The sequence below is a fragment of the Perissodus microlepis genome, chromosome 15 (assembly GCF_051167445.1).
Source record: "Perissodus microlepis isolate ML-2025 ecotype Zambia chromosome 15, ASM5116744v1, whole genome shotgun sequence".
NCBI lineage: Eukaryota > Metazoa > Chordata > Actinopteri > Cichliformes > Cichlidae > Perissodus > Perissodus microlepis.
In genome coordinates this window covers 34,198,966-34,224,734 of record NC_140475.1, presented here as the reverse complement: position 1 = coordinate 34,224,734, position 25,769 = coordinate 34,198,966, and the positions used below count along the sequence as shown (strand labels likewise).

The 25,769-nt window shown below is 42.0% G+C and overlaps 1 protein-coding gene across 2 annotated transcripts; it reads left to right on the top strand.

Moving 5' to 3' along the window:
* Positions 1 to 3,109: 3,109 nt before the first annotated feature.
* Positions 3,110 to 25,668, top strand: alpi.1 (alkaline phosphatase, intestinal, tandem duplicate 1). 2 transcript variants are annotated; one of them, XM_084953631.1, is made up of 12 exons: positions 3,110 to 3,311; positions 6,556 to 6,672; positions 7,300 to 7,425; positions 17,032 to 17,147; positions 18,453 to 18,627; positions 20,592 to 20,764; positions 21,592 to 21,726; positions 21,816 to 21,891; positions 22,660 to 22,794; positions 22,965 to 23,156; positions 23,332 to 23,448; positions 24,272 to 25,668. In XM_084953631.1, exons 2-12 carry the CDS (start codon positions 6,579 to 6,581, stop codon positions 24,550 to 24,552), a joined length of 1,620 nt encoding a protein of 539 aa, XP_084809757.1. In that variant the 5' UTR covers positions 3,110 to 3,311; positions 6,556 to 6,578; the 3' UTR covers positions 24,553 to 25,668. The 2 variants fall into 2 exon arrangements, with proteins under 2 accessions (XP_084809757.1, XP_084809756.1); XM_084953630.1 differs by lacking the exon at positions 3,110 to 3,311 and having other exon boundaries at positions 6,500 to 6,672.
* The last annotated feature ends 101 nt before the right edge of the window (positions 25,669 to 25,769 follow it).

Genomic DNA, 25,769 nt, shown 5'->3' with positions numbered 1-25,769 from the left:
CAGCAGTAGAATATTCACTCTAAGGATAGTCTTTATCTGAGCTTTTGCAGCAAACCTCTGTGATTCTTTTCAAGGTTTGCCGTTAAGAAGCATCAGTTATTTAACAAGGCTAACACACACTTCAAAGGAACAGGTTTTATCTCTTTTGGTTTATTGCCTCAAGTGAGAGATTTAAAACAAAGGCTATTTGAGATCAGATCTGTGGAGAAACTTTACAGTAAATAAGCCACTGGAAGATGCAAAGAATTTAATTAGTGGAAAAGACAAAATGACTCTCACAGTCTGCTTGAATGGAAATTGATGGTGAGAACACGGATAACTAAACAAATAAAAGACCCAATACATAAGTACGAGGGTCAAAGGATTTTACTCTGTGATGAAGAGAAAATTGTCAAAGATGTATTCACTTCTAAAAAACTGATACTATAATTGCGTATCTGAGTTACTGGAAGAAATCATAAAGTCAAGGATGGGGGACTCCTCTGTTGGATATAAATTTATTGTATGATTCATTTTTATATAAGACAGTTATGATTATTCCACATGTCCTTCGTACCATTTCATTGAGGATGATAAAACTATTCCAGTTAAAATCAATGACTGATCTCATCCATTTATTATTATTATTCCATTTTACACGTTCTTTAGCATCTGTGTTCCAAATATAAGGGATTGTTATGTTTCAGCTCATCATCAATTTTTGCTCAGTCTTCTGTCATAAACAAGCTCATCTCCATGCAGTAAAAGTAAAAAGCTGTAAAATAATATTTTTTTTCCCTAAGGAAACAAATTATTATCACTTTATAACTTTTAAATAAAGATTAAATAAAAATGGGAATTAAAAAGAAAACATGCCATATAATTTGATCATTTGCGGGTATTTTCTTTAAGCATATCTAAGAGTGGCAGTGCATGCAATATGTTTCCAAAAATGATAACGACACAAAAAAAGAAATACCCAAACGCACACAAACCACTTTGAACTAAAACAATAATAATAATAAAGTGCAACAGGTTAATGTGCAGAAAATAGAAGGGTTACGTTGCCATCTCTTTATGAAATTCTCCAAATTAGATGAATAGTGGGCCTTTATGCACGCACCATTATGAAGTCATTAAAAAACTTTTGGCAACGTGTCGTGAGTTTATGAGCGCAGTTGAAAACAAAACACTGAAACAATTTGTCCTCTGCTGGGACGCTCACACTCGGACTCGTTTGCCAGCTTTTGCATGCGTTCAGATTCATTATTCACGACTTTGTGGCACCAAAACAAGGCAAAGACTGAGCTTCAAACTGTGGTCTTACACAAAGTACTGTGGTGACTCTTTGAGCCCCCCTCCTCCCCCCAACCAGAATCTGGAAATTGGGCTGGGGGCAGCTGAATGTTTAAGTATGAGCAGTTTTTTTCCTCCTAAGGCTGAGTGAGGGTTGTGAAGAGTGCTTTAGCAAGATGCTTATTCTCTTTCTATCTACAATACATAACAGCAGCTGTTTTCTGTATAATAACTGCAGACTTTAGCATGTTAGTGGTGCTAAAAGGATCGGACAGAATGATATGGTTTTTTTTAATATTTTTTGAATTTTTGTGTAGCCTCTGCAATATTTTATTCTGAGTGAAAGTTTACACTTCCTGAATTGCTTCCATAGGTCAAATAAATGACAGAGGTTGAAACTCTGAGGGGTTGCTTTAAAGGGTTTTAAATGTATCCACAGTGCATGAAGTCCCCTGGGTGGTCGAGTGAGCCCCGAAAAGAAATGTCAGCGACAAATTTCTGTATTGCTAATCCACGCGTGAGCTTGCAACCAAAATGGTCAATTTGTAAAACAGAAATAAAAGGCTCTTTACAAGCTGAACGAAAGAAGCAGTCGCCTCCGGTGCTGCTTACATTCCCTGTCTGGTGAGCACCTGGAGAATATTGAGGATACTGCAGAGGATGTTTTTTGGCAGGGGCCTGCCTAGAAAAATAAACCTACGTCTGACCTCAAGCGCCAGTCGTGGAGTCGCCTGACCTAACCGACTGACACAATGTTCTCCCACAAGTACAAGCATCATGCCTGGGTGGCCGTGGGGGGAAAGGGGAACTCTCTCTGGCCCACTTTCAAAAGGAAAAACAAAAGCCAAGAGGAGCTGGAGCTTGACTTTGAATTTATGCTATTTGACTGCGCTGACTGGACTCTGGATTTATTAAAATTAATCTTCTTGGCCTTCATGTACTTTCTTTTATGCTTGAATAAGATTTTTCAAGCTGTTTTGTTTTTTTTGCACATTGTTCTCAGCAGCTGTTTGTTGTGTTTTTCCAGGGCCTTGCCAGCTGAAGAAAAACGCAGCTGAAATTGATTTTTTTATTTTGTATGATACTTCTGCTTCTTCTGAGCGTTGTTGCTCTTCCTTGGCCCTCCTGTCCTCCCTCCCCTCCCTCCCTCTGTGCTCTCTTGCTCTCGCACCCAAACTCTTTCTCTGCAAGTGTGATCGCTTCTGTAATGAGGGCTCTTTGATGTGGAGTGAATCTAGGGTAAGCAGAGTGCTTAGTTGAGTGGGAGGCAAGGAATGTGAGGCAGGTAGCCTACACCACAGTCGTGTTGATTAGAACTCATCTTCTCTCCCCTCAGACCTGCTCAACAATCCTGAATACAAATGTTTTTTTCTGGGTTTCCACGCTGTCTGCGCTCCCCAATACTGCCTGTTTTCAATCAAATATTCCTCTCATTAGCACATATTCGTGTCTTTGCAACATACAGCATCCTCACACTTGTTTATTCGAGTCTATTCTTTAAACCCTTTGTCCCAGTTTGACTCCTTTGAAACCAACTCAGGCTCTTCCTCACAGCCAACTACAAAGCCTGAACCTATGTGAGCTGCTGACAGTCATGTGTCCACAGAGGACACAAAGAGAGAAAAAGACTTTGATTCAGTCCATTGTAGACAGAAAAGATGGGCAGCGCAGGGAGGGAAAACAGGCCCGGCTCTCTGATTTGATGGATGTTTCTGATGTAAACTGGTAAGAAGGTGAGTGCTGGTGCTGCTGGTGCATTTATGTGTGTTTGTCCAAACAAGTGTGTTTCCTTATCCCGCTCCGCATCTGCCTCATACAAAAGATTCAAGCCAAGGCTGCAACATGGTAGTGCTGGAAGAGAAATAGCTTTTCATTTTTGCATTGGTTATTTATTATGTCTTTGGATATGCCGGCAGTGAGAAAGAAAGTTAATCAGCCACTGTTACAGAAGGCAGTATAAGAGGCAGACTGTAATCACCTGGTGTTTAGAGAAAGTGAAAGAGGCAAAGGTCGAGGAAGTGGATCAGCAAGAACAAGTAAGTGGAGAAAACTGGGGAGTGGGGGTGTTGAAGACGCTTTTGAGGCTTTGAGTCAAAATGATACTGTTTCTAATTATACTTCTTCTCCATAGATGTTGCTGCACAGGTAAGTCGGTTTTGTGTGTGTGAGTGTGCGTGTGTGTGTGTGTTTGCGATGTTGCTAAGGGAGCCAGAAGCAGAGCAAAGGTTAGCAAACCAACGATCATTAGGACATTTTTGATGTGGTCACCAAGCGCCCATGAAAGCATTATTTCTATGACATCGTGCAATACAGTTTTCAGTGCATGCAGTTAAAGTGGTGCTATACACCTGGGAATAGGTTTAAAGTAATTAACTGTTTTTCTATGTTATGACTTCTTTGGTCTGACATCACAGAGTTGCACGCACATGCAAACATACACTTTTTTTTCAGTCTCTCCTACTCGCATGTTTCAGATGTTCACTCCTTGCTGAAGCAGCCTCTTTAATTTACTCATTCAGCATATGAACAAACACACACATGCACACACTCTACAGTCTAATTAGGTTAAGCACCATATTCCTTTTATGAGCCTAAGTGGAGCTACTTCTCAAAGCTGTCAGAGTGTTTCTTGTTGAAGTAGCACCCTCATGCCATAGCTGATGCGAGTGGCCGTCTTAAGCCTGGACCCGGGTCTCGGGGGACTTCACCTCTCATTGCTCCCTCCACTCCCCATTTCCAATTCAGTTGCATGCCAGCAATAAAACATTTTATGGCCAGCCTTCCAACTATTCTGAGATAGGATCCCAGTCACCAGCCCTGCTCATAAATATGGCCTACATCATTTATGTTCCCTTCTTAAATTGATCCAGATCTCTTCTTCATCTGTTTCATGGATGTCACTCTATGAGTATGTGCTCAGAGTAAAGAAAGAAAGAAAGGGGGGGGTCCATATTTGCGACACGGCCAAAATAGATCACAAGCATCATTGCAGACTTAGTTTAATTGTTCCAGCAGTGCTGTCTCTGTTTTTGTCCTCTTTAAGATCTGATCTGGCAGCCAGTCTGTCTTTTCCATCTTTTCCTATTAAATATCCTGTTTTTTAAAGATGTCCTCTCAAGCATCTGCAGCTTTCACCATCAATATCCTTGGCCCAGGCTGTTTTTCCTCTATCACTGTGTCATCTTGAAAATGGTCTTTTAAATGCTGTCTTTTAAAAGTCAGGGGGAACGATTGGGCTCTATCTTGGGCTCTATCTTGGGCTCTACCCCCCCCCCCCCCCCCCCCCTTTCCTTGAATGGCAGAGTCTAGGTAATCACTGTAATTTACGCAATCTATACATTGAAAGACCCCAGCGTGTTCAAAGCAGAGGAAAAGGACGTTTCAGGGGAATCTGACCCAGGATCCAGATGCTGAAATTAAAGAGCTGTGTGTGTGAAGAGGTATGCATGAAACTGCAGGTTTTATATACATTTAAAAAAAACTACAGTGTTACATGAAATTCTAAATTAAGATATATTCACCATTAGAAGGATATGTTAGCTCTTCATAGTCAATATAAATTCAAAATAAACAATACTACTGTTTCAGCGACAAACAGAAATTATTATTCAGAAGATGGATTCTTTTTAGATTTGCGGAGATTTGTTTTCCTTGTACAGAAAGGATAGAAGGTCTGTTTAAACAGACCACGAAATGGAGGAAGGCCACCCTGCTGCACAGTTTCCGCTGATACATGATCTCAATGTGTGCACAAGTCACCATCTGCTATACTATAAATATCACATACGTGTACACTCACTCTTCAGCAGAAGCCAAGTTAAGTTCCTGTGACTATTTTACTTGGGTTAAATGAAACATATCAAACTTCCTACCCTTAAAGGTAGCGAATAGTCCAGATATACTCCATGCAACACTGAAATAAGACGGATCACAATGTTGCATGTCAAAGAAATTATTCTCTTGCAGAAGTGAGTTGTTTTTGTTGTGCTTTTCTCTGTTTCCCAAAGAGGCTAAAGTACCACTTGATACATGGATGATCCATGCTGAGTCCTAAGTAGCTACCAGGTGTTTACACTAATTTGACTTTCCCAGCTAGACTTTCTCTCTGGGGCAAACTCATAACAAATGAATACTCAGACATGCTCACACAAGTTTTCCTGCTCTTGCACATGCCACTGGTATTTCCAGTTCATGTGGTGTGGGCTACATCATGTGAGGCCTCTCTACCCAGATTGCTTTTATGATTTTATTGCAGTCTTGATTAGGCACATGTGACTAACTGCAAACCAATGTTGGCAATGCATGAGCGGTTGGCAGAAAGCAGTGATCTTCCAGAAGAATTGTAACAACACTGCGTTCAAGAAGGTGGGAGTTGTTCACCGGGAATTTGATGCTTCTGGCCGTGCGGAACAAAGTTGGCCCAGCTCACCTCATTTCACACATTAACTGTTGTGTTTGCATAGAAGAGAGGAGACATTTTCATTCTGCAGGCAGGCTCCACTACCTCACAGAAGAAAAATGCTAACCCTGCTTCATTTGCCGCAGAAAAACGGGCCAAGTTGACTTAGCCAGAGAGGGAAAATATTGGGGTCTTTTAAATGCAAAAATTCAGGGGAGGGAAATGTGACCGTTTTCCTGACATAAAAAACAGAAGACATCAAGACTCAATTATGATGTTCTCAAGACTAAGCTGGACTTTGTTCCCTTTCATTCTTTTTTGAGTGTTTGTCCAAGAGATTGGTGGGGGGACGAAATTGAAAGGGACACAGTAATGATTTGTAAAATGATGGATGCCAGCATAAATTGATAGTTTTTTGGGTTTTTTTTCCTTCTGTTAAAGGGACTGCAGCTTAAAAAGATCCAGAAGGCACATACCACATCAAAGAATAATTGAGATCTCTATCACAATCACACACAAAACAGGGGAGTCAGGGAAAGGTACTGCAGAAGGGAGGAAAAAAAGGTGTAACATTTAAAATCATAAAAATAAAAAAAAATAAAAAATGGGGTTTGTGCATTTTCAAGAATTATTCTATGATGCTGCGCAGCTCCTGTGTGGTCCTCTTTTTCTGTCTCTCTCCCTTGCTCTTCCTCCTTCTCTCACACTCACTCTTCCCTCTTTTGTGGCTCTAAGCCTATGAGCTGGCTTGGGCCCTTCCTTACTACACACACCCAGCGGGGCTTTATAAAGGCAGGGCCGGAGGTCTCGGCAGCCACACTCTCTGCCTGTGCCTCCTCTGCCTTTACGTCTGCACTGAAAGCCTGTGTCAATTTCTCCAGCTTCCAGGTCGTGTGGAACACAGATGCTGACACCACATTACAGGGTCCCCAGTCTCCTGGTTATCCTGCTGGGCCCCATCCTGATGGCTGCCAGCCGGGCCGCTATGGACAGCCAAGGTGAGGAGACGTCAGAGTTATTATTGCTGCCTGAGGTTGGGATATTAGTAGCACTTTGTGGGGAGGAAAATGGACACACAGACTCGAGCAGGTAACCTCAAAGTGGGACTGGGTATGTGAGTAAAGACAGACTGCTTTTGAAAATGCAGGTGTGTGGGTGCCAGTGGCTGAAGATGAACATAAGCTGGTGTCAGTGTATTTTTGTCCGTGTCTACTTGTTTATGTAAACTTTGAGATGGACTGTTTGTCTTTCCTTGTTTTGGTGTGTGGCAAAAGGAATTTTCTTTTTTAGCTTTGTTTTTCCCCCTAGAGCTTCTCTGTGAGCATGAATGGATAGATATCAAAGTGCCTTTAAGGCTGTTTTTATCACTTTGGCACCTTTTAAGAAACCTGTTTTTCTTGTCTGAATCAAGGTAAAGTACATGTGCATATGTCAGGGCATAACCTTAAAGAGAGAAAAATGAATTCTTATGAAGTTCTGCACATGGAAACCCCCCCCCCACGCACAAACAGTCAGCCCCACACGCATGCCTGCTTGTTTACCTGTAAATCTCTGAGATCTACTCATATCCAAGGCTGCACCTACATCTCATTCATTCTTTCTCCATGCATGCTTCTATGGAGCAGCCCTGTATGAGATTGAGAAAGAGCCGGCATATTGGGATGCACAAGCAAGGGCGACACTGGATGCTGCGCTCAGATTACGTCCTCGGGAGCACCAGGCCAAGAACATCATCCTGTTCCTGGGTGACGGTAAGCTCATGAGAAATCCATTTTAACCAGCATTCAGTGCTGGCACAGCTGTGGCTAAAGATTCAGTAGAAAATGCATTACTTTCAACTTCACTGACAAACATAGCAAAGTGGATGATGCAACAGTATTTCTAAATAATTATAAAACTGTTTTCAAAATGGGCAAGCAATGTGAGGTTTTGGGTTGTTTTTTTTTTTTTGCCAAGACTAAACAGAAGGATCAAATATCATTCAGCAATTACCAACAAATATGGTTCAAATATTTGGGAAAATTAAGCTTGACCGCAGTGCTTTGGAACTTTATGGGTGAAATATAGAACAAATAGGTGGAAAAAAATACTTGTACAGACATATGTTGGTGTAGCATTGTGATAGACATTTAAACTTTAAATGGCCGATTTTCATTTTTTTTAACAATACCTGCGCTGACAGGTCAGAGGCTGTGTTGTCTTGCAGTGAGGTGTTGGCAGCAGATCCTTTCATTCCTGTGGGTTGAAAGGTGAGGCTTCTGATAATCAGGCTTGCTCCGGTCTGCCCCAGAGATGCTCCGTCAGGTTTTGGATCACGGGAGGTTGGAAGCCTTTGGCTCTTTGCTGTGCTCCACGAGCTGTTCCTGAACTTTTTCTTTATGATGTCAATGGTTGTTAGATTGTTGGGCTGGTCACGTTGGTCAAAGACCAACCAACTGCAGGTGGGGATGTGGATGACCTGTTAGTGGTTTTAATGTTGATGTGTGATCAGTGTACAGGAGGCAATGAAAATTTTTGTCTCATTATCTCATTCAAAGCACTGGGCCACTTTTAAAACTGTATTTTTATGAATCTTCCATTGTGTCAGTAACTCAGATTTTATTTTAAGGAAAAGAACAAAATCACTGAGATCCACATCCTGAGAACAGCTGGTAGTTGGTTTGGCAGAAAAAAAATTCTTTCCAGTCCACTGTGATCAGGCATACATGTGTCACAGTTTAGCACCTTTGCCTTTTCACAGATAGGATGCAATAGTAGAGGTCTGTATTGGCAGTCAGACATCAGCGATGCTGTTGTTGGTGTTTTTTTGTTTTTTTTTAATAGTGCAACAATTAGCAATGTTATAATTTCTATCTTGACCATATAATGGCAGCATTGTCACACAGTTAGAGTATTCAAACCCAGAAACAATGATTCAGAAATGTATTTATTAGGATTATTCTGTGTTCCATTTACCCTGGACGTTTGATGTTGGGCTTAGAGTGACTCCCACTCCTGAGTTGAGATGTTCCAGTAAGAAAGTCACAAAATCAAGGAAAATAAGTATTTGCTTTGTTCCTTAGCAAGGTAGAGCCATTCATGTATCTGGTGTGTGACCCACTCAGCCATGGTGTCACCAGGTGCCACTCTAGTCAGCTGCCAGCTGGAAACTGAGGCTACAGTCTTTACATGCTATTTTTGACAACCCAAGGTTGGAAATGTGCTGCCTGGTCTGATGAGTTTCGATTTCTGCTGCAACATTCAGACGATAGGTCAGAATTTGGCATAAACAACATGAAAGCATGAATCCATTCTGCTTTGTATCAACAGTACCAGAACCCAGATACAATGATACAAAACTGTGTAAGAGGCTTATACTGTACTGCATTTACCTCTGAAGATGGATGTCAGAGCTGGGAGCTGCGTTCCAGTAGTAATTTCGGAAAAGCGAGAAAAAACAGGATTTGTTTACTGTTTGTAAACACAAGATTTGTTTACTGTGTGTAAACACAAGATTTGTTTACTGTGTGTACTTGTTTTTTGCCCTGAAACACACTGCCCCAGCACATTCGTGTATGCATGCGGTTTATGTAGTGAGTTACAAATACACAGCAGTGATCCTACAAATCACGTTTTACAGTTTTACTAATGTTCCCATGCACATCCGCCATCTTGGATCGTTAAATCAGGGTTAGTCGTGCCGTCCTGACTTTCTCAGTTGAAATTCTGATTTGAGGAAGCATTCCAGTCGAAGATTGTAACTGGGAACTTGGAAATTCCACTTTCCAACTTCAAATGGAATTGCCATTATTGACATAGCAGCATAGCACTGCTTCATCTGAGATTAATGTAGTTTCATCTTAAGAAAAAGAAATAAATCGGATAAAAATGTCAAACACAAACAAAAGTGTGCATTTTTTTCTTTCGCACAGCTCTTACAGAGCCATTTGTTTCTTTTAGAGTGCATTGTTTGTTGTTAGCAGTTGTCTTTTAGCTGCGCTGCTACATTAGTTGATACTCTAAGATAACTTAGTTATCTTAGAGTATCAACATCAGTGGGGGCGCCACCTTAAAGATCCACTCTTGAGATAACAAAGTGTCTTTCTTTCTTTAGCGCTGTAGTCTGACACTGCAACATCTACAGACAGCTATTGACATTTGAGAATAATTTCCATCTGCATTAGATTTGGCTGGAAATTGTTCTGCCATTAATTGTTACTTTTATGACTGGTGAGGGATTAAATCAGTTTTGGTAAGAGAAGCTGATTAAAGGCACAAAGATGTGAGAATGTTTTTTGTGTTAAAGACAAACAATATCTGCTTTAAATCATACCCATCAAGTCGCATTTCTGGGTGGTCGGTGAGCTGCGTTTTCTTTACACATCTCTCCTGCCCTGCTTTGCCCTAAGCCTGTTCTTAATTTTATGAGTGTGACTTTTAAGGGAAACTTAAATACACCACAGTAGGGTTTTTAAATACAATGGGAAAAGGGCTTACAGCAGCAAAGGAAAACTTGTAGGCACCATAGCAAAAACAGGCAACAAATTGATTGTTTAGCTAAGGAGGTACAATGCTTCGGGCTTCTCCAGGAGTGTTCAGATATGCATGCGTCATGGGTCAACCCTGTTTTTGACATTGCTTGGTAAATTGTGACAGTTTAAATAAAGACTACAAGTTCCTGCATTTATACTGGAGAGCAACAAAAAGTTAAACATGCTTGTACTATTGAAAATCACTTTATCCATAAAAGCCACGTAGACAGAAATGAAAACGAATGTGTTTGAAAAACTAACGGTAACCTCTGAGAACTAGAAGACAGACTGTTTCTGCTATCAAAACAGTTTTTTGTGTTAATCCTGAATGATTCTTGGATTCTTGGACACGACATCTTTACTATCAGAGAAAGCCCATTTTACTCCATAGTTTGACCATAAAATCCCAGAATAATTAGTATTTCAGATTGCTGCAGCAACATCATTAAAGAAAAATATTTTCCCATGTCACTGTGTCTTCATTTGAAAATATTAAATGTTAATTTTTTTTAAGTAACACATAAAAACAACAAAAGCTTAAGATTAAAGCTGGTCTGGTGAAATTTATGAATATCTAGATCTAGATATTGGTGTTTCCATTTGAGAGTCTACAGGACATACACTGAGGCTGGGTTTTAGAAATACAACATGGTAACATGAGAAATGTTAACTGTGACAACTCTAACATCTAGTTTAAGGTGTGAGAAGTAAATGCATCACAGAAGCTAATGAGGAGCTGCTTCTCCCTTATTTTGTTTAAATAAAGTACAAGTGATTTGCATAAGGTTGATTCATAATACAAGAAAGAAGATCCATGAGATTGTTCACATCATCTAAAAGATTCGACTGGAACTTGAAATGTTAAAGTACTGTTCCTGTCTGTGTAATGATTGTATTTTACCTGAGCTACTGTGAATGTTGTAAAAGCACTGTGACAAAGAGAAAGTACGCATTTGGGTAAACTGAGCTGGAACCTCACATATTGTGAGTTTTTTTTCTTTTCTTTGAGAAAACTCATAAACTCCTTGCCTATTTAAGTAAGTAATTCACACAGATATTATATGTTTAAAGGGTGAGCTTAACAGTCAAGGAAGTGTCCTCAATACAGCCTGTACACACTTTGACATAGATGTAAGAGGACTGATAAAAGAAGGTATAATAGTAAATAAAACAAATAGTTATGTCTATAACTTCTGTTCCCTGAAGGAGAGGAACGAGGTACAAAACATAAGTATGGGATATCACGCCCTCGCGTGTCCTGGCTGAAGAAATCTTTATTCACGCCCTTAAGGCAGATGACGTGTGATGACATGCGCGCGGCCCCGCCTGCACATATAGCCCCTGTCATCACAGTCATCCCTCAGTTCGATAGCCGCTCTTCACCGAGCCAAACTGCTCAGTGGAGCCACCTTGTGTTATACCTCGTTCCTCTCCTTCAGGGAACAGAAGTTATAGACATAACTATTTGTTCCCTTTCAGTCGATTCACTCGGTACAACACATAAGTATGGGACATATATACACGCCCCGCAGAGCAGCCACCGAACCGGAATCGGACCACCACATCCTTAGTGAGTGGTAGACCCAGCAGAAAGGACAGCTTGAGCCACCGAAGGGGCCAACCGATAAAACCGCACAAAAGTGTGCGGTGATGCCCAACTAGCTGCCGTACAAATATCAGCTACAGGCACCCCTTTAAAAAGAGCCCATGAGGTTGCTATCCCCCTGGTGGAATGAGCTCTCACCCCGTGGGGCAAAGCAAGACCTCTGGTGCCGTACGCCAGTGAGATAGCTTCTATAATCCAGTGGGACAGCCTCTGTTTGGACAGAGCTCTACCTCTATTTGGATTAGCAAAGCAGACGAACAGCTGGTCACATAAACGCACATTCTGAGTACACTGGACAAAGAGAATGCATCCTCCTCTGCTCCTCAGATGCAAAAGGAGGGGAGCAAAAGCTCAGCAACTCAAACTCCATTGAGCTATAAGATGCAGGCATGATCTTGGGAAAATAGGCAGCATTTGGACGCAGTACGACCTTGTGGCCATCAGGAGAGAACTGTGTGCAGGAGGGATGCACAGACAGCGCATTAAGGTCACCCACTCGCTTTGCCGAAGCCAAAGCGAGAAGTAATGTAGTCTTATATGAAAGAAATTTCATATCCACAGACTCAATGGGTTCAAACGGGGGGCTACAAAGGGCCTCCAGCACCAAAGACAAGTCCCAAGCAGGGACACTGGACTTAAGCACGGGCCTCAGCCAGCGAACTCCTTTCAGAAAACATATGGCGAGGGGATGTGCACCTAGTGTCACCCCGTCAAAGCCAATATGACAAGCAGATAGCTGCCAAATAAACCTTAATTGTCGAAAATGAAATGCCCTTATCCAGCAGCTCCTGCAGAAATGTCAAAACATCCACAATAGAGCACTGAAATGGGAGAGTGTGGCGGTCCTTGCACCATTGCTCGAAGGCTCGCCATTTGTAAGCGTACAAGCCTCTAGTAGATGAGGCCCTAGCACTCTGAATTGTCGCTATCACACTAGGTGGCAAACCCTTAGCAATAAAATTTAACCTCTCAGCAGGTAAGCATGAAGGCGCCACAGATCTGGGCACAGATGAAACACTTCTCCTCCCGCCTGAGAGAGGAGATCCCTGCGGAGAGGAAGCTGCCAAGGACTCGCTGCTAGCAGGCTGATTATCTCTGCATACCACGACCTTGTGGGCCACCAAGGGGCCACTAGAATCAGAGAGAGGGAATACCGATGCACTCGCTCTAGAACTGGAGATATCATTTCCACTGGGGGAAATGCATACACGTCTGGCAATTGGTGCGCTAGCGCGTCCATGCCCAAGGGTGCATCGTGGTCGATTATGGAGAAGAACAGGGGGCAGTGAGTATTTACCCTGGAAGCAAAAAGATCTATTTGTGCCTTGCCAAATAGATCCCAAATCTGAGCCACTACTAAAGGGTGTAACCTCCATTCTCTCACCAGAGGACCCCCCCTGGAAAGAAGGTCCGGCCCCCGTTTCAGGTGGCCCAGGACATGGGTGGCTCTTAGAGACAGAAAATGAACACTGCACCATAACAGCAGAGAGCGAGACAGCTTCAACAGGGGAAGAGAGCGTGTTCCTCCCTGCCTGTTTATGTAAGACACCACTGTTGAATTGTCCGTCCTGACTAAGACATGCTGGCCTTCCAGGACTGGACGGAAATGCTTTAGAGCTAAGAACACTGCTAACAGCTCTAAGTGGTTGATGTGCAGCTCGCGCTGGGCTGCAGACCAGATCCCTCTCACTGATGCACCCTCGCAAAGCGCTCCCCACCCTCTTAGGGAAGCATCTGTGGACACCACCTTGTGAAACAACGCCCTCCCAATCCGAGAGCCCTGATGCAGCAGCCTGGGCTCCCTCCAAGGACCGAGAGCTACTATGCAAGACGCGGTTACCGGCAGCCTCCTCCGGAGGTGACGCGATGCACACAAACGGTGAGAGAGAGTCCAGCGTTGAAACACTCTCATTTTTAACAGTCCAAGTGGCACCACGGCGATCATAGATGCCATCATGCCCAACAAGCTTAATGTCGTCTGGAAACGCAGTCTGCATCCCAGCTGAAACTGAGCAAGGCAGCGATGAAACGCGGCCACTCTGTGCTCCGACAAACATGCGCGGCTGGAAAGCGAGCATATTTTCAAACCGAGAAAAGTAATCTGCTGACTCGGGATTAGCAAGCTCTTTTGAAAGTTCACAGAGAACCCCAGTGTCTGAATGTGTGACAGAACCAGCGACAGCTGTGTCTCTGCCTGCTCTCTGGAGCATGCTACGAGAGCCCAGTCATCTAGGTAGGCTAAGATGCGGATGCCTCTCTCTCTGAGGGGCGCTAACGCTGCCTTGGCACATTTCGTAAAGGTGTGAGGAGCGAGCGACAGCCCGAATGGCAGCACTAAGTATTCATAGGCTACGCCCTCAAATACAAACCTCAGAAACTGCCTGTGTTTCGGGTGTATAGCCACATGAAAATAAGCATCTATTAGATCGATTGTTGCAAACCAATCTCCCGGGCCGACCGCATTCAAGAGCTGTCTGAGTGTTAGCATCTTGAACCTGTACATTCGTAGATACGTAGGATGGGACGAAGCCCTCCCTCTTTTTTCGGAACAACAAAATAACGGCTGTATCAACCTTTGTCTGTCTCCGAAGCGGGGACCACTCGTATTGCTCTTTTCTGCAATAGCGCCTTTATTTCCTCTCTGAGTATCATGGCCGCCTCGGTGTTGACAGTCGTGTTTACGACTCTTTGGAAACGAGGCGGCTTGACCCGGAACTGCAACCGGTAACCCATGGCAATGGTTCGCAGCACCCACGGAGAGGGGGCGCAAGTGCGCAACTGAGGGAAGTGAGCAGCCAGCCGGCTGACCTGCAGCACCGTCGGCGGGGCGTTGTCGCCCCCCAGTTTGTCTGCAGGGGACTGCATCACCTGCCTGACCTGGCTCATTCTGCCTGCAGGCTGAGCATTTGTGATTGTTTGAGAATAAACAACACTCTTTATTGATTGTAACATGGAAACATGTAAATTCATACATTTTGTTGGAGGCACCTTTTCTGGGGCACAACAATGAAAAACAGTGGGAACGCTCGATGTGGTCACCTGAACATTTAACACACCTGAACAGGGAGTTACCTGAGGCATTTTGTGTGCAGGGGTTTTGTGCTTGGGAGACAGTGTTAGGAAAGTGCAGCGCCTTCTGGGGCTGACAACCTGAACAGAACTTAAGCGGCACCTCTTGTGCAGCAACAGAGGGGTAAAAACAGCGTCTCCCTGCTGCTGGACCCCTGCTGGACCCCTTCTCCACTCAAAACCACAGCTAGGAGGGCTGAGGTTGAGGCGTCGGGTCCCGCCGGGGGCCCGAGGGTGGGCCTTTGCTCCAGGCCGACTGGCGTGGAGCTCGGGCAAGAGGATGTGCTCTCGCTGGCGGCACACCCCCTCAGCACCGTCCAATTCCTTGTACTGTCCATAGCCGGGCACAGTGACGCGGGTAGACAGAGGTTTGTCCCATGATGCTGTTAGCTCGCAGAGAAAGTCTGGGAACATGGGAAGGCAGGAGGAGAGGGCCAGTCCACCTGCAGCTTCTCAGCAGCACGGCGAAACAGGGAGAAAAGAGAGGTGTCATTGTGGCCGACCGGCGCATTGGGCCGACAATGAGCTCTCCTGCTCATCCTCCGACAAACCATGGATGTCTAGGCCGATGTCCAGCACGTCATCGTCTTCCTAGGGAGCGCTGGCGGGCTTCAACCCAGGCTGAAGCCCATCAGCGCTCCTGCATGGTTCCAGCTCGTCATCGGCTAACCCGTCAACATATTCCATGTGGTCAGCCCAGCTAATTGCGGGGACATCGACCGGAAAATCCTCGTCTTCGGACTTGGACGAAGCCGGGGCTCCAGACTCGGAAAGGAGAGGGTCATGCTGTGCGATAGCCGAGCGTCCCAGCACTTTTTCCACAAACGTCACCCGTCGTTCCAGGGTCGAGCGCCGGAGCTGGCGACAGAACGCACAGGCTTTGGGCTCCGTCAACGCTCTCCTAGCGTGGACGATCCCCAGGCAGACAGGGCAGGCATTGTGCTGGTCGCTGTCGTGAAAAGAGAAACCGCATCCCTGAGGACAGGGGCGAACAGAAGATTTCTGCTTTGCTCGCTGCGGTTTGGAGTCCATTCCAAAACGCAAAGCGAAACGCTGCACAGGAAAAACTTGAAATTAGCGCTTCGCGGGCAGCCTACACACCAACTGCGCGGTGGAGGCTAACACCAACAGGGGCAGTTAAGCTAAGTTCAAGTCGGCAGACAACGGAGCTAACTAGCAGCAGCTAGCTAGCCCAACTCAGCAGAGGTGTTCTCAGCAAGGTGAAGAGCGTAAGAACTGATTGATGACTGTGATGACAGTGGCTATATGTGCAGGCGGGGCCGTGCGCGTGTCATCACACGTCATCTGCCTTAAAGGCGTGAATAAAGGTTTCTTCAGCCAGGACACGCGAGGGCGTGATATCCCATACTTATGTTTTGTACCGAGTGAATCGACTGAAAGGGAACCAAAAATGTTAATTGAGTCATTTGATTTATTCTAAACTGCAACATTACTCACTTCCAGGTGATTGTTGTTGTAATTTGGTGACGTATAGATGAAAATGAACTGAAACCTCTGCTTACTAAGGGGTCCTTTTCATGGTTAGTGTGCAATGAAACAAAAGGAAAACTTAAATTTCACTGTAACCCTTAGTGCTTTTGTGTAGAAAAGGGCAGTTTGGAAGTTTAAATGACATTACAATTGTTGTACATTACTCTAAAACCAAAGCTATGAGATTGACTTTAAGATTACAACCTGATTTCAAACATAATCTAACATAAACATTCTTACCCCTGTAAAAAGCTCTAAGATATTAAGAGAATATGCCAAATGAGATACAGGATGGAAAAAAATGTATCTTAAAATGAGCTCTTTTGAGCTCTTTTTCATTAGAACAGTAAAGTACCACAACAAAGAATAAGTACACATATGAGGAACAGGTATCACTGCTTTAGAGTTTTCTTGTGTTGCATGCAAAACTCTTTGTTAGTCTCCTCTCGGCATTTTCTTATTTAAACATTGGTGGCTAAGAATCAAAGTCTCAGTGAAATGTATAAATGTATCTATCACCTTTTGAATGTGTACTATGAACAATTAAGGCATTTCTCAAGAAATAACAGGGGGAATCGAGCCCCGTACTATCAAGGTGGACCTTATAAAATGTCCAGTGAATGTGTATAATGTAGACTAACCACGTCAGTGACCTTTGGTCGTCAATCACTGTCTCGCAGGAATGGGCGTATCCACAGTGTCAGCAGCTCGAATCCTGCGAGGTCAGATGGATGGTGGATCTGGAGAAGAGACGATACTAGCCATGGACACCTTTCCATACGTGGCCCTCTCTAAGGTGACAAAACAGCACTGCTGACCTGCAGGTCATTAGTTATTATTCATCAATTAATTATTCATGTGTAGAAAGAAATTCAAAATAGCCAGTAAAGTGTCAACCTATAACCTCAGCTGCACTTCAAATGTATTTTACATTTTGTATTTTATTAATAGTTCTTCTAAGTTGCTTTCTCCACTCATGAGAAGTAGAGTAACTTTTCCAATGTGTGCTCTTGTTCTTCTGTGGCCTGTACTGAACTGTATCCACTCACATTACATCTAATGCTCTTTTTTTTTTACTTTTTTTTCTCTAGAGTTGGTCAGTTGGTTGCTAGGAAAAATGCTTTTATGTAATTCCTTGGAAGGTTGGAATACATATTAACCAGTAAATAGCTCTGTATTTTCAAACCTGCAGTAAAACATTTCTTACTGTGTTTGAAAATTATTGCATTTTACTGTTACGTTATCCTAAAAAAGGTGTTCCTCCTGGTGAAGAAAGTGACAAAGCAGGGGGAATTTTCACACAAATTTCAAAACACATTCCAGGATAGCAACAGCTCACAGAAACGTACCTTTTCTCTGTGGTCTTTGAGTTTTCCCCCACTCTCACTCACATTCATGTAAAATGTGCGTGTGTGTTTGAGTTTGTGTTTATGGTAGAAATACAGTCGCCTGGTAAATCAGTACAGAGAGACATGAAGTAGAACTATCATAGAGACAAAGACAAATGCACTGCAGGTGAATACCCCTTTGTAAGGAAGGCTGATCGGGGGCTTGAACGTGTCTTTTAATTCACATGCTTCGTTCGCTTGACACGACACATGCCACTCAAACTCTCATGTGAAAAAATAAATCCTAATACAATCAACAGCTGAAGTGAAAATGCTGACACTGTGGTAGAAAATGTGAACACAGATTTAAACTCATCATCCTGGATTGAACATAATCCCTAAATCACTGTGTGGTTGAAAGAAGGAATCAGTGTTTAGTGTCTTTGGTGCCTCTGATATCCCAACCTATAATCAAAAAGAGAACATATCTGATATAACACATTCTAGCTGGCTCCATCTTTTAGATCATCCCCAGAAACTTTTGCAACTTAAGTGACAGTCATTTCAACTTAACACATTAGAACATGAAGCACATTCAAGCAATTTTTCTCAGGGGAGAAGCAAAAATGCTACTTTCAATATGCAGTGAATGCATAAAATATCTCAGCTCCCCAAATGTGCATGTGCAGATTTCACTTTTAAAAATAATGACATGGTCCATCTGTGTTTGATGCTATCCTGTTTTTAATGCTGTTTTTGTTTCTACTCTGTAGACCTACAGTGTGGACAAGCAGGTAGCAGACAGTGCCAGCACTGCTACAGCCTACCACTGCGGTGTGAAGGCCAATGCAAAGACAGTAGGACTCAGTGCTAAAGCGGTGGCCTACGAGTGTAACACCACCTTTGGTAATGAGGTCTACTCAGTTCTGCGGCGCGCTAAAGCACAAGGTAAAGACAGTTGATTGCTTGGTCAAGTAGTGAGTGTGCTGTGTAAAGGACAGGTCAACCAGTTTGTTTTCTTATCTTAAGATATGTAATGTTTTAAAATAAAATATGTGGAATAAAGCAATAATCTGACAAGCTACTTCAGTGTTGCTTGCCAATTACGGTTCAACGTTCAAAATATATATATACAGTTAGGACAACCACCCACACTGATCTGCCTTGACCTTTGTGCCTGTGGTCACTTTATGACATGCAATTTGTGCAGGGTTGTCTGTCAAGGCATGTGCATGTTTCAAGTGAATTTGCATTGTTGTTTCCATCGTGTCACAACATTAGATTGAGTTCGCTATATTTTTGTCACATATATGTTTATTTGCATCATGTGTCGATATACCAAATCGTTTAATGCATCCTTGGCTGCAGGGTAAGGCCCTGGTAAACCAAATATGGCTGAGGTAACACAGACCACTAATGTTTTCTTCATAGAGGTCTTCTGAATTACGCATAGTCTAGCTAGCTGCTCAACTAGAACTAAATTGCCTTGGGAGACCCTGCTGGGGGCAAATTGCCTCCAATAACATAACTGCTGGAGATCACTAGGGCACCAAAACCACCCACCATGATAAGGTGTTCATTAAGTGGATTGTTCTTTTAAGGCAATTTTTTAAAATTGTTCTTCTATAATTATCAATAAATAAACAAACATGGAACTATCAAACCTGTCCACAGAGATAATGTATTGTACTGTGTTGTACTGTTACAAATGTAGTGTTGACAGCAGTAACTACAACAAATTCTATGAGCGTAACTGCTTGAAAACTCCAAATCTCACCACCCTCTATCAAAATCATCTCACCATTGTCCCCAATAAAACAGATAGTTCTTAGAAATGGAGTTCACAAACCCAGTTCTAACAAACTCCAAAACTATTTGGTACAAAGTACACAAAAAATATAATTTGTATCATAAAAATAATCATCTTTATGCTTTAATACCAAAATAAAAATTGGTACACAGACTGTGTGAGGGGCTCAGGGGTTGAGAAATGGTGTCAGAACACAAGATAATTTATTTGAAAGAGGTGATTTCATTTTATATGTTAGACTTTCTTGCTGAGACCCGTCTGTCAAACCTGCAGCTCGAAGTCTTCTCTTCACAGTTAAACTGAGACTTGCTTACTGCAACCACTATTAAGCTGTGCTTGAAGTTGTCCTGTGAGCTGCCTATCATGCAACCTGTTAACTCTCAGAAAATTGTCCTCTGATTCAGTTGCTGCTTTGGGTCTGCCAGATCTCTACCTGACAGAGTGTGCCCCAGTTTCTGAGTGCCTTGTGATGGTGAAGGAAACTGTACTCATTGACACATTGACTTTTTTTTGCATTTTCTCTGTGGGAAAGACCTACATTTTGAAGTGTTATGATGGTCTGTCTCTCTTCCATTTTTAATAGCCTATTTCTTGCCATTTTGTAGCAACACTTTACTTTCTGTAGTACAATACTGTTCAACTGATGCTCATGAGGGTATGGTACCACAGTGTGTTCCAACACTGCTTTTATGCAGACAGATGGGGTTGTAAGTAATCCAGAAAAGTTGGAACACCTGTAGGAATTAGTAGCACCAGCTTCTAAGGCTTCATCAACCTCCACTGCTGCCGAACAGCTTTAAATTGTTAACCCATTTTGTGTTCCATGAAAACAAAACATTTTGTATAATTCTGAAAAGTACATTACTTTTGGTTTTGGGTAATCTTACCCTTTTTTTTTCTTTTCTTTTCTTTTTTTTTTTTACATCTGGCAATTCGCTACTTACCTTTGTACCATTTCAAATTATTCATTGGACTTGAACAACTTAAACAGCAATAACTGGAAGAATTAGGGTGTTTTAAAACCTTTGACCGGTAGTGTAAACTCCTCCACGCTGGATGTATTCTATCCATTTTTCATTTGCAGTTTTCTATTGTTTTTCAGGTAAATCAGTAGGAATAGTGACCACCACCCGTGTCCAGCATGCTTCCCCAGCAGCCGCCTACGCCCACTCTGTCAGCCGCAGCTGGTACAGTGATGCAGATCTGCCTTCCAGTGCTCGTGAACATGGTTGCGTCGACATTGCCACCCAGCTAGTCACCAATGTTGACATTGATGTAAGAAAGAAAATTTTTTGGCTCTTTTCAATCAACAAATAAGATATAACATCAATTGTCAGTGCAGCTATTATATAATAGGGTTTATTTAAATACTTTTATATAAATTGGTAGGGACCAGATAATTCTTTTATAATGCCCTGATGTTTAAAATCTTAGAATTGAAAGAGGGTGTGCTGGCCTGGTCTGTCTAGACTTTCACTAGATAGATCAGGCTGCACCCACCTGTTAAACAGGCCTCCTGGCCACCTCTTGCCTCCTTTGTTGAAAGGGTCACTCCCAGAGGCAGAGGGCTGTGAGGCACCGCCCAGCGGGAAACCCTCTACAGAGGACCAAACTTTTTTCTTTTGAGTTCTGTATGTCCGTTCAGGCACAGTCCATACTTGATCTGTAGGCAACTCAGAAGTGGAGGTCAGGGTGTGTGTGTGTGTAATTTCATATGACTCTACTTGATGAGAGCAGTACACAAATACTTTAAAGCAAAGATTGTAAGCTCGATCAGCCAGTTACACCTTGGCAAAGGCAAAACCCTGTTAGAACCCTGTTTTGCTGCACCACCTTCTATAAAATTGCAATAAATAAATAAATAAATAAATAATGGAATTGATGGAATTGTTGGCCTATCTTTAATTGCCATATACAAATGAGCACTCTGTGTTCCCAGTGATTTTCCATTGTGATTTCCAGAGTTGATGACTTTATCGTTTTATTTCGATTATCCTGTCAGATTATAATTAACAATAACTTTAAGGTCAGTACAAAGAAATATGAGGAAAGTTGGAAAAGCCAAACATCTCTGCGGTTCTGCTTGTTGTTGTTTTTTAAAGGTGATTCTCGGTGGAGGCAGGATGTACATGACTCCAAAAGGCACCCCAGACCCAGAGTACCCTACCTCCAACTCCCGCAAGGGGGACCGCAAAGACAAGAGGAACCTCATTGATGTGTGGCTGAAGGCTAAACCAGTAGGATTATTGACAATTATTGTGCAAATATTTCCTCAATTTTCCCACGACAGCTCACAGATTCACGTTTCCTCTGGTTTGTGTTTCAGAACAAGAAATCACGCTATGTTTGGCACAGGAAGGAGTTTGATGAGATAAATGTTAAAAATACTGACCGACTCATGGGTGGGTAACTAATATTGGGTCTGCTAATGAGCAGATACAGACTTACTGCAGTATATTAAATATATTAACATTGGTAGAAAGGTAGGGGAAAAAATTTAGTCATAAACCTGTTTACATATATCTAAGTTATTAAATCTTATAAATGCCTTAGAAAGAAGAGGAGTCCACTTAACCCAACTTTAATCTTTTTAATCTTTATAGACATGTAAATACTTATGATGTTGACTGGTATCATCTCTTACTGCTTTAGTGATAAAAACTCGAGGGTGTAGTCCTGGCTGTTATGGTGTGCATGACAGCAATGCAGCCGCCAATAGCTCAGAGGTGTTATCATCTTGTTATCAATGTTATGCATATTACCCATTTGTATGATAAATTTAGAAAATTAGATCTGCTGCATTTAAAGGTGTTCTTACTTTTAAAACAAGCCATCACAGAGAAGGCTTGACTAGCAGCTAGCAATTATTTCTTTAAAACTGTTAACTGCCTTATATATAACTTAAATGAGCAAATGTACCAATTCTTAGATAGATTTTCATATTAATGATCTGAGATTGCAGTGCTGATTTTAACTCTACAGATGGGGTCAGAAGGTTTTAGCTGTTCAACTCTAACATATTTTGAAATTGACTTTCAGTTTCCATTTTTTTGATTTTTTGTTCTAACTGACAGTTTGGATTAACCACAACATTGCTGTGTGCTGCTGCATATTTTTTATTCATTTTGGTCCAACATGAACATTTTCTTCTTGTTTGTTCGTGCTTCTAGGTCTGTTTGAGCCCAAAGACATGAGATTTGAGGTTTTCCGGAATAGCACGCGTGATCCATCCATTGTGGAGATGACAGAAAAGGCTATTCAAATACTGAAGAAAAATCCAAAAGGATATTTCCTGTTTGTGGAAGATGAGTGCAATAAAACAATTTTGTAATGTAAAATCTCAGCAAGCACACTCATTTAATTATTTAGCTTGTGAATCCGGTTTAATGAGGTTTACATTAAAAATTAATTCCTTAAGTTGCAAGACAATGAAATAAATATTAATTGTCTAAATCTCTTTTCTGTTATCTGTTACGAGGGAGAATCGATCACGGTCACCACGATGGCATTGCCAAACTGGCACTGACAGAAGCTGTGATGTTTGACCGTGCCATTCATCGTGCTGCACAGCTCACCAGAGAATCAGACACACTGACTGTGGTCACTGCTGACCACTCTCATGTCTTCACCTTTGGTGGCAACACGGCTCGAGGAAACCCCATCTTTGGTATGACTCAAAGCACTGCCACGTGAAGGCATTGTGGGTTCTCTGATGTATGAAATTAAAAGTACAAGGGGGGAGAAAAGGGGTAAAACAAAAAAAGGGTGCAGACGGACCATTTGTGAAGAATACTGGAACTAGCCTCTTCCTTACCTACATTCTTTTTATTTTTATTATTCAGGATTAGCCCCAAAGAAAGCTGACGACCAAATGCCTTTCACTAGCATCCTGTATGCCAATGGCCCGGGTTACGTCCATATAAATGGAACTAGAGAGAACATCACTTTGGTGGATTACTGTAAGTACAGATTAATGTCTTTCAGCTGTGGCACTCGTCTGTGCTGATGTGTACACAGACACCTTGAAGCGATGCGGTTATGGTTGGCTTGTGCATGTTTCTCTAGAGAGCAGAGATAAATTATGATGGTCATTTTATTTACGGATTCATGGTTCTGTCTTCTGTTTAGTTCTTTGCACAGGTCTCCTGTACTTAGGTTAACAGCAATGTTCCTTGTCCTACACTGTGTGTTTTTGTCATTGCACAAGTGTGTGTAACTTAAGGTGAAAAAAATGCCTTCTCTTTTTAATATACTTGTTCTGGGAACCAGTGTACACTCAGCCCACCTGGCACCTATCCCCTGCAAGTCAACATCTATATGATTAATGTAAGCGTATGAGGCCAAAAAGTTTTTGTGAGATGTAGAGATAAAAGAGAATAAAGGTTCAACCTTTGCACAATGCTTAAAAGGCCCCTTTAACCAGAGCAAACCAAAGACTGCAGTCATTTTCCAAATACATCCACTGGGGGTATTTTTACACGCTTTGCTTGGCGTTAGTCGCTGAATCAAAGGGATTTAGATTCCTTTCTGGTTTGTGAAAATTATATTATTAAGTTTGATTGGATAAATTACAGAGGATTTGAAAAACACAGTTGTGCCACAGGATACATGTGGTAATAGTGCAATCTAATGTATGTCTCTTATCCCAATGACAGTTTATGAATTTTTAAGTAAGGCAGAGTGTATAAGGTCATCATGGTGAATTAATGGAAACGCTGTATAAATACATCTACTTAGCCTGAAAGGTTGTTTGGTGACTGGCTACACATTTTTTTTGTTTAGATGATGAGGAGTACATGCAGCAGGCTGCTGTGCCACTGGATGCTGAGACACATGGTGGGGAGGATGTGGCCATCTATGCCAAAGGACCAATGGCTCACCTGTTCCATGGTGTAAAGGAGCAGAATTATGTGGCACATGTCATGGCCTACGCTACCTGTTTGGAGCCTTACACAAACTGTCCTCCTCACACTCACCGTCACACTCATTCCTCCTCTGGCTCTGTGAACACACCTTCCAGCCTCTTGTTTTTCCTTCTCTGTGTTCTCTTGTTGTTCAGATGACCCCGCCCAATCCGGCACACGTGTTACTTTGTATAAATGTAGCAATATGCACTAAACACTCGCAGGGTATGCATGTGCACTGTATGTGCACAGGCTGTCAACTTAGAATCCAGGGATAAAAGTACTGTATTTCTTAACAGAAAAAAAGATTCTCTGTACGTCCATATTTACATGCACAGTTAACCTAACATGCATGCAAACGTAGGCTTAACTTGCATGTGTTAACTCTATTCAGGTGCATACCAACAGCTATGCAGGAACCTCAAGCTACTACATATGCAAATTAACCATAATTCATATGTAAACAGCCCTCTGTGTGTTTCCACTGCAGAGCCATCAAAACTTGTTGTATTTTATTAAAGGCAATTACAGCCTATATGTACATATGTGACATCTAACATGCACTAACTTTTTTCATTATTAAGTGTGAGTTTTGCCCATTATGTTTTTTCTCCATTTAGATACATTCAGTGTAATCTAAAGATTTGAGCTCATTTTTTATCTATTGGCCACGTATGCAGGGCACAGAGCTGTAACATGATCATAACTGTCCAGGTGAAATAAAATACTATGATGTAATCCTGAATTATGAGCCGTCATGGCGAGTACTGGCGTTATCAGACCTGAGAAGAAATCAGAAAGACTGTGTTAAAATATCAGCCCTTCATTATGTGTCTTGACCTTAATAGTTCCTAACCTTTTATGTTTCTCTGTTAAATTGCCTGTCACTTGATACCATAATCTATTGGATTGTAAACGAATGTATTTTATAAGCAAGTTGAAAATGTATTTTCATACTATTTCATATAGAACATCTGGTTTTCTTTGTAAAATCGTTCTCCATTTGATAGAAAATATTTTGGGTAATGCCCAACTTTATGGGTCATTTCATTTAATAAAGATTGCCAAGAAAGAGCATATGTGTTTTTACATTTTCTGGATTGGCTGTGTTCCAAAGTAAGCGTATTACATTGTTGCCCCAACATTTAAGAAAACATTTAGATACTGATGCTAACATTTTGAATGTGGAAACTGAAACTCCTGTTTAGCCCTCCAACAGAGTCTGTGAAATAATGATAAAATAAAATAAATAATAATACAATTATCAGGCTCACTTACATGTATTTCCCTGTAAGGAATGAAATTTTGACATTGTAAAAGTGTATTCCACTGAATCTTTCAAAATCTTCCTGTTTTAATAAAACTGTTTTCTGCAA